The sequence below is a fragment of the Pelodiscus sinensis genome, chromosome 1 (genome assembly GCF_052426305.1).
Source record: "Pelodiscus sinensis isolate ZL-2025 chromosome 1, ASM5242630v1, whole genome shotgun sequence".
NCBI classification, from domain to species: domain Eukaryota; kingdom Metazoa; phylum Chordata; order Testudines; family Trionychidae; genus Pelodiscus; species Pelodiscus sinensis.
In genome coordinates, this window is record NC_143052.1 from 245458211 (window position 1) to 245468090 (window position 9880).

At 41.4% G+C, this 9880-nt stretch overlaps 1 protein-coding gene across 1 annotated transcript in view; it reads left to right on the forward strand.

Moving 5' to 3' along the window:
• Window positions 1-2755, forward strand: part of IRS2 (insulin receptor substrate 2) — a 35799-nt gene extending 33044 nt beyond the window's left edge. Inside the window, exon 2 of the mRNA XM_075918593.2 lies at window positions 470-2755. Within this exon, the coding sequence (XP_075774708.1) occupies window positions 470-474 (5 nt within the window). The 3' untranslated portion in view covers window positions 475-2755. The remainder of the gene's footprint in view (window positions 1-469) is intronic.
• The last annotated feature ends 7125 nt before the right edge of the window (window positions 2756-9880 follow it).

Here is a 9880-nt window from a genome sequence, read left to right on the forward strand (position 1 = left end):
CTCATCTTTTGAGAAGATATGCCCTTTGTAAAAATAGTGTCAGAATAATCTTGTTTTTCAATGTCGGGAAGTAGACTCCGCTAATTAGCTTCCAATTAGATAGAGAACTGTTGTTTCTATACATTTTATAGAACTTGCACCTTTCTAGTAAAACCAACCAGTGCTCTTCAGAAGGAGAGTGTGTGGGGTGGGTAGAACTGGGGAGGATTTTGGTATTTCCTTTTCTACTTTCCTTCCAGAAAACATTTTTGATGGTTTGAACATTTATCATTGTTAGTCATGAAAATAAAATAGTGCTAGGTTTTAAAAATGCTCTTTCTCCCCCTCTGTATAATGCCATCTCATTTAGATAATATTTTGTTGTATTAAAATCTGACAAAAAGGTGAAATAGATCTTTATGATTTTTAAATCAGCTGATTTGTTTAACAGTATTTATTGATTCTGTTTCATTTTGTTTTCTCCCTGCAGAGTGAAGGAGTTAGTTTTATCATCATGACCTCAAACAACAGAATACAATATTGAAAAAAGCTGCTTGGCTTATGGTTGTTTTTTTTTAATCTGAAGCTGCTTAAGATTTACTTTATTTTTGTTGGTGGTCTGAACGGCTACTTAATTTTGAAAACAGTTATGGACTATACTGGACAACAAATCGGCAAGGAAGGGCGAGCAACCTGCCTCACTCATTTCCTATCCTTGACATCTACAGTATCATTGTGCTGCTGTTTTGATGGATTTTATTCAAGATATTCTTTAGAAATTTGGAACTTTTCAACCGGCCTCTTTAACTTGTGGCCAATGCCTTCATTTTCTTTTCCTGCAAAGACGCACTGTATTTATTCTTCAGCATGTTAGGGGATTCTGTAAACACCTGCAAAAGCAGTAAAATCTGGTATTTACTGGCATAAATTCAAGCCTACCACAGTACTACCTCAGTTGAAAGTAAAGCCGGATTTGTATTGTTGGTGTGTAACAGGACCTCCTTTATCTCTATGCTGAGTATCTCTCAAGAACAGTCTTCGGCCTTACTTAACTTTTTGAAGTATACAGCTGCTGGTTGGTTCTAAATCACTAGCTGCAATGTTTACTTATCAGACAAAGCCCAATCTGGGCACTGAAAAGTCTAAAATGAAATGAAACTTTGTGGACTGAACTTAGATGAAAGATTCCGAATAGTTATAAAATGTATAACTGAAGCAACATAAGTTAAAATAATCAAATTGCATTGGGGGTTTCCTCTTTTTACCTTTTGACATAATTGTTTAATCCTCTCAAAGTAGGTGTTTATGTAGGTACTTCAGATTGCAAAAGCATTTTCTGCTATTTACAAGCTCATATTTGTCATTTAACCCTGATTTTTTTTTAGATGCATTTCTCATAACCAAGAATCCAGACAGGCATGCTAGGAATGCAAGGATGATGATAATAAGTATTGGGCAGATTGAAATGTTAATTCTAATATATTACTATGCCATACAGAAAATCCTATATTTGCCTCTTACCAGAAGAGTAGCATTGCAGCTAAAGGCATAATTAAAAGGAAAAATAAAAGTTGCAGTCACTTAGCCAGAGTTCTTTACAAGAATTCCCTTTTAAAAACATTTTCAGTATTCTGAAAATAATAGTGATGTGTGGTGGCTATTATCTCAAATGTCACTTATAGCAGTTTCACCAGACTAGCAGAATGTTATATCACCTTGTTGCTCCTTTGAGATATTTAATGAACAGTTCATATAAAATTGTTTTTAAGGGTACCTCCCCAGTGCCTGCTCTGGTAGACCTGTAAGTATTACGCGAAGTCATTTGAGTTGTGTGCATTTTTTTTAAATTCTCTGTGATAAATGGAGAACCTATACATCACTATAGACAGAATGCATTTTTTTTTTTTTTTTGAGGAAGACAGGAGTCAATGTCTTACAAGTATAATGGCAATGCAAAGTCTTCCTGCTTACATGCTGAACTTTTAAACACAGGATTGTATTACAAGACAAAGTTGAATGTAAACTAATCCCTTTTCCACCCCACAACACAGTGTGTAATTTTTTTTTTTGGCTAATTTTCTTGGGTCTCGCAACACAGCAATGCATAGGCTGTACAATGTTGGTCTTTAAAGATCAATTGAAATGTTTTTTAAAACCCATTAAATATTTCTAAAATGTTCTAAGTTAGTACTTATTCAGTTCTGGAACTGAAACAAATACAATTGTTGACATATGCTATATGAAATCCCCACCTTCACCCCAACAGTAGCACTGAATGCGGTACCTGCTGAACGCGGTGTTTTAACTTCTACTTTTGAAGAACCCCTCTGCGCCAATTGTAAAATCATGCCACTATAACAAATGGTTAACATCAACTTAGAGAAAAAAAATTGATGATGTGCTCAGTTCTCCTCTATCCTGTATATTTCACAAAAGGCATATGCAATATTTACATTCTTGATTTAGTTTACAGAATGGAACCAAAATGTATAAATGTTATGTTTGCTAAAACTTCACAATGTATATGGGGTCTTTGTACATTTTGCCTGACTTACCTTAAATTTAAAATATTTTTTGCTATATAACCTCTATAGTTATTAAGCAGTGTTTTCTTTTTGGGTACGTATTGTTTCTGGATATCAAGATGTTAAATATATTTCTTGCTATTGTGATATGACAAGAGACTTAACTTATCTTGCTGTGTCTTCCAATGTACACGCTGTATATAAGGATAAATGTGATGCTGCTGGAGACGAGAATAAATGGAACTAGAGTAGTGTATTGTATTTAGTCTGTATTGATCATGGATGCTCTCCTTAATAGCCATATGCAATAAAATACATTATTTATTAAAGGAGTAAAGTCTTTGAGGGCCTGCTTTCTTTAGGGTTTTTGTTGGTTGTTGGGATGAGATTCCCGTATTTTTATTCCTTTTATCAGGCTTTCTTTGAATAAATCTTACTGTTCTATAGGTGCTTACCTGCCTTTATAGTAACAGGACAAAATAACAATGAAAACTAGTAAATTCCTTTTAGCAATTTTTTGGTTTTAGAATTATACATTTTGAAAAAAAAATCATTTATCTATTTAAAAAACAACTTTGCACTCAGCAAACATATGTTAGGGCCCTTAGCTTTTAATTCCTGTTAGAATCTGATTACATTTTGAAACATTTTCAAAGCAACTGAACACATACTAATTTTCAAGAATGGAATGTTTTAACTTTGCAGGTAACCCTTGAGCTTTCTACTAAAGAGCATGAGGCACACAGCGAGATAGTTCACTATATGGTAGTCCCTCCATATGTTTCCTCATAAAAGCAGACATGTGCTGATTTCCTCCCTGCCGTACTCCTCATGTAGTTGTCTACCCATGGGTACGGTGAATGTAAAACATCACGCTTATCTGGAAATCACTAGACAGCCCACTACAGAGTCTTGAGCACTGGGGTCATGTCCTTCTGGCAAGAGATACTACTTATGAAATAGGCCATTGCTGTCTCTACCACCTTAACCAGGGGTGGGCAAAAGGGCCTCCGTGGCCCGGATCTGGCCCACCAAGTGGGTGGATCCGGACAGCGGACGCCCTGCTGCTCCTGCTCCCAGGCCTTAATTGGGCTGGGGGAGTATGGGAAACGTCCTCCTGCCCTGCCAGGAGCACGTGGCACTTTGAAGCATGGCGCACTGCTCGCAGGGTGGGAGAGAGAGTGGAGGAGGCTTCGTGTGTTCCCCCGCCCCCAGGCCAATCAGGGCCTGGGGGTGGAGGAGCTGTGTGAAGCTTCCTTCGCCCTGCCCCTGCCCTGCGAGAATCCCGCAGCACTTCAAAAGTGCCACATGCTCCTTGCAGGGCAGGAGGAGGCTTCCTGCACTCCCGTTCCCAGGTCTTGATTGGCCTGGAGGTGGGGGAGTGTGCCAAGCCTCTTCCAGGGCACGGGTGCCTAGTGGAAAGGGGGGGAAACAAAGGGGCTCCCCCACTCCTAGGCCAACCATAATCTGGGGGTGGGCTAGCCCCACCCCTTCCCATTTAGGCCCGGCCCCTTCTGGGTTGTCCCGGGGCTCCTTCAAAAATTTTTGCAGTAGCTCCCAGGCAAAAATTATTGCCCACCCGTCACCCTAACTATTGAGCTGGCTGAAAGTGTAGCCTCTCCAATCCATTTTTGGGGTGACTGAGGCAGGTGTTATTTCTTTTCTTGCAGAGTTTACTATCAAGCAGTGAGAGTCCAATACAACCCCCAACTGGCAAGAGTGGGCACGCTTCCCAAAAGACAGCCAGCTATAATTTCCAATCATGTCTTTTTATCTAGAAGATCATCTCAGCTTTGTGCAGATTGAGGGTGAGCCAGCTAGTGCTGATCCATGTCCCAGCTTCCTACCCCCAAATGCTGGCCCAAGTATTCAGGGTCAGGTGGGAGACAAGAAAGCTGGATTGCATCAGAACAAACAGCACAGCCTATCCATTTCACCTTTCCCATTGATACCATACGTATGAAACCAAAGGGAGACCAGACTGGAGCCTGTGAAACTTCCCCATGGCAGCATCCTTGAACACAACTACTATTCCAGCCTCGGCGAATGCAAGAAAGAAGCAGAGTCAGAAGCAGAGTCGTTGAAAACAAGCCCCTTCCGCTTCTATGGACTATGGGTGAGTCAACAATACCTCATGATAAATATTATTGGGGAAAACAAGAGGACTGTGTCTACACTGGCACAATCTCGCACAAAAGTGGCCGCTCTTGTGCAAAAACTTGCTGCCTGTCTACACTGGCCGCGTGTTCTTGTGCAAGTAAACTGACGTTCTAATGTGTAAAATCAGAGCTTCTTGTGCGAGAACTCTGACGCTCAGGAATAAGCCCGCTGAGGAATAATAAGCCCTCTTGCGCAAGAGCTCTTCCAGAAGACGCCAGTGTAGACAGGCAACATGAATTTCTTGCACAAGAAAGCCCTATGGTTAAAATGGCCATCAGCGTTTTCTTGTGCAAGAGAGCGTCTACGCTGGCATGGATGCTTTTGCACAAAAGCACATGCCAGTGTAGACACTCTCATCTGGAAGAACTTTTGCAGAAGAACTCTTCCACAAAAGAGTTTTTGTGTGAGAACGCACCAGTGAGGATGTAGCCAATCAGTCTGGGCCAAGTTTTCTGCTGTGCTTGGTTTATGCTGAGCACAAATAGTGGGAATTTGTTAGTGAGCCATGACAGCTCCCTGATTCTCTGATCCAGCCAGAGCTACCTAGGGATTTCTCCAGATTATGTTATATGAAAACAGTCCCTGAGGGACTGCTTGCCAGGTGGCTGTAATAAGAGGATTGCATTGTGGCTGTGAATCTCTGCTTCTTGTCACCCTTAGCATTTAATCTGTGTCTGGCTTGTAGTTACGTTAGCTCTATACCTACTTTGGGCTGCCTTACATCCCTACCTGGGGAGTTACAGCCAGTCTTTACTACTTTTGAGCTACCTGAGGGGCATAAAGAGAGTGTAGTAGACCTGAGAATCTGTCCATAGGATGGCTTGGGGAAGGCACCCCAGTTCCTCTTGGGTTGGGGGCCCCATGTGTAAGCGGGGGAATGGTCCCGCTATTGTGGGGAACTTTCCTGGCTTCTATACTACCCCGGTGAAATGGACCAGCGAAAGGATCGGAGTCCCTGCTCCTACTTCCTTTACCCCACGGCCTCCCTGATCCTGAGGGCCCCCCCTCCACTCTCCTGAGTAGCAGAGTCCTTGAAACCCCAACAAGGCTGGGCCTAGGTTTCCTGGGGCTTAATCCCCGACCTTGTAGTCAGTAGGGGCAGGAGTTAGGGTGTCCCCACTCCGAGGTGCTCTCTTTACACTGCAGGCCTTCTTGGCCCAGCGATCTTTTCATAAGGTTCTAAGCAAATACAATTTATTAAACATCAACAGATTAAAGAGAAAAGAATAAGAAACAATGAGAATGGTTAAATGAGAATACACAGCCCTGCTCTGTAGCACAGGGACATCAACACAGCAGCCTGCAGAGTGTAAGGACAGTTCACAGTCTCTTCCTTAGAGGCCCCTTAAAGGCCCTGGATGTGCTGCAGGCTGGACACGCTTGCTCTGGCAGTGACCACCCAGCCTCAGGCTCTAAGTGGCCAGACCCCTCTCCCAGTCTGGCCTGCTGGGCCTCTTGACTGGTGGTATCTCTCTGCCCAGAGCCTCTCCCCGCACTTTGCTGGTCCCAGCTGCTCACCAAACCCAGCTGCAGGCTGTGCTGCTTTGCTAATCTCCAGCTCCTTGCGCTGCTTCTCTGTTCCTTTTGGCTCTCTGAGCACTGCCAGTCTGCTGCTCAACACAGGGTCTGTGCTCCTTGGGCTGTCTGTGCCTGGCTCTGTTGCTGCAGGACTTCTTCTCCACGCAGCTTGCTCCTCTTAGCTGTCTCTCAGCTCTCCTTGCTCAGAGAGAACCAGAAAAATCCCAGCTCACAGGGAGGACGGGGCCTGGCCTCTTGCTTTCCTCACTGGCCTGTCCAACCTGTCAGTCAGGCTGAGCTGGAGTGTTGGCTGCTTTCCATTGTCTCTGGGGTCTGTCAGTCTCAGGGCCCTGATTTCTCATGGACTCTTCCCCTTTTGATACTGGGAGCTGGCGAACCAAAAACTCCCACAGAGTTTAGTAAGGGGCTAACAGTCCCCTTACACATGCTTGAGGTGAATGCAGAAACATGGAGCCAAGGTTGGCCCAGGGGATTAGCCAAGTGACCTGGGGATTAGCCTATCTGTGCACTCATCTGGTGGTATCTGGAAGCAGAGTGACCCAGCCTGCTATGCTCCGTCCCACCAGCTCCCAGCATCGCTCAGGGGAAGGGGCTTGAAGGGGAGGGTGCGGTTGAGAGCAGAGCAGGGAGAAGGGTTGTGCCAATACCCTCACCCCCTAGGTACAGCCTGGATGGCAGTTTTCTCATTCCCAGGTGTGTCAACTGTCATGGGGAACTATTCCTTCCCAGAAAGGTTTTATGATATTGCAAGAATTACTTTCAGACTTTTTATGGTCAGTAAAGGGATGTGCGTGGGCTGGAGGTTAATCACAATGTATGCATTATTTAGAGCCCAGGCCTAAAGGTAAAAAAAAAAAAAAAATACTGATTTTTAGGGTGTCTTAATTTTGTGTGTATGTGTACAACTTGAGACATTGAACAGTGAATCTGATTTCTGAAAGTCAGACCCCTTCAAAGATGTGTCAGGCCTGGGCATATCAATGGAACCAACCAAAATCACTAACCACTTTTGAAAATATGGGCCCTGGTCTATATTTTTAATGATCTGTTTATATATAGTGATTAAACATTTTTTAAATTGTTTAAAGAATACAGAGCAAGGAATAGACGTAATTATAAAAATGAAGTAAATATTAAACTGAGTTATGTCTAAAATACATGGACTCTCAAAGGGTCAGCCAAACATGTTGTTTCTTACAAAGACAGGGAAAAAAGGGACTATACATCAGGCTACATTTATATATTTCAAAAAGAAGAAGAGAAAGGAATTGTAGCCACATACCCTGGAGAGCCATAAATACAAATATCAGCGAGTCTAGATAATTTACCATTACAAATTTTTTTTTTTAAAGTAAAATGATTTGTGTGTCCAGTAGAAGTAGAACCCAATACGAGCTGCAGATGGTGAAATTAAAACCACACCCTAGGATTTTATACACAACTGTATCTTTGGCTTCTGCCCCTAGGTCTATGTCCTCTTATGCCATCTCATATAAAAATAAAACCCCTTAATGTTATATAAACATCCTGCATCTAGACATAACCTGTGAAAGCACTTGAGTTATTCCTTTCCTAAGCATTTGTTAGTCTAGGTGAGCACAGGGATGAAGTGAATGTCCAGTCCTATAATTCTTACTTTGGCAAAGTTGTGGTTGGATGTTTTGCCTGGATAAGAAGTGCAGGTTCAGATCTAATGACCTTATCTATATTTTAATAAAGCAAGTATAATTACAATAAAATATAAAATTAAAAAATGCAATGAAATTAAATTTAATACACTCTAAAACCAAAATATTTTTATTAACAGTGTCTGGTATAATATTAATAGATTAGTTATAATTTGTCCAAATCCTCATTCTTTTTAAAAATAATATTCTCTCCCAAAATGCTGTTCTAGCTTCTGGACAATGTTTTGAACTAAAAGACATTGGTAAAGTCTTCCCTAGACATTTTCTGGGATGCCTTAAAGGCATGCATTAAAGGTATGGTAATAAAATACATTACAGGATCTTAAAAAATCCTTTTTAACAGAGCAGCTATTATTGGAAAAGAAATTAAAGTCTCTACAACATCAGTCTTTGACAACCTGACTTGGAAGCAGATATTTAAGAGACCTGAATTCATTTAGCTTGCTTATTATCAACTAAAGTTCAGCCCCTATGTTCAACCACCTTACTCTGAATTTGGTAATAGAGATAAGCGCTTGATAGCCAGATAAAGCTGACTGTTCCATACTCCTAGCTCAGCACCAACAATTATATATTATAACAACAAAGGGTAGGTGGGTATGGCAGTTTTCTCTTAGATTTTTAAGAAAGTTGTTCCTCAATAGGAAAATCCAATATAACACAAATGCAGTGTTTTTGTTTCTTTAAAAAAAAAAGAAAACTAGGCATCCTACTGTTGGTTCTTGGTTTGGTAAAATGGCGAGAGTCCCAGAGGCTTAAGGCCAAATACCCAGTGAAAACACCGAATGATGGCAAGACAACAAGTTTTAACAAAGAAAGAATGATTTATTAAACTGAACAACTTAAAATGAGCAATTACCCAATATTTGCCACTAAACAATTGAACCACAACAATTTTTAAAACTCTATCTAAGTTACAGCTAGGTCAAATATATACACATTTCAAAACTGTTTCTTTAACACTGACAATAGCAAAGGTAAAAGTTACAACTGAGCAATATATTTTCTAACCTGTCTCTTTTAAACCACTTAACAACAGTGAGGGTAAATGAAATACTTACAAACTCAGCAACAACAGCACAAAGACATACAAGGAATCGGAGCATGCTGGAGATTCGTACGCCCTTTTTTAGATGAGATTCGTACACCCTTTTGTACACCCTTTTTTAGATTAGATTCGGTCATCGATCGGTGGGAGGGGGCCTTTAGGTGATCAGTTCTAAGCCAGACTCAGATTCTGTCTTCCACTATTCCGGAGTCCTCCCCGGGCTTAGGGCTCAGGGGTTTTTATGTTATTGCCTATTACCATATTTAGTATTGTTTGTGTTCTGGGAGTGGCATGGGTGTGGTCAGGGTGCGGTGTGATGCCCATATATGGTGTTGAGTGCTGGACTCTGACAAGCTCCATTTTATTGGTAGATAAGCCTTGTTGCTATCCATGTGACTGGTGAGGTTGCTGAGGTAGATCTTGGCTATGCGTTGGAGGCGTGGCCAAGAGAACCCATACTTGACACTTACAAATTACAGAACAACATAAATTCCAGTTCAAAGATGAAATGTAAGTAAATAACATGAAAATTAATAGCAGGATTACCTACCTTGCACTGGTTGTAATGGTGAAATCTTATAAAACCTTCAGGGAGGTCCTTTCTCCAGGTGTTTCAGCATTTTCCAGAACAAGGCAAACTTCCAAATGCATGTCAAGAGGCACATACTGAAAAAGGACAAGTAATAGAGGATAGTAAAGCAATTTTGCAAATTAACCTATACCACAATATACTTGTGAAGATTCTTGCCAAACACCATTGATTTTTGCCATCATTCATTCGTATTCATCTTTGTATGTGAAAGATCAAGAAAGCACAAGTCAGGCCAACTCTAAATATTGTGCACTGCTGCAAAAGAGTAAACTTTAAGGGCCAGATCCTCAGCTAGGGTAAATCAGTAAAAGGCCCCTGGAGTTCTGCTGGGGATGTTAGATATTATATA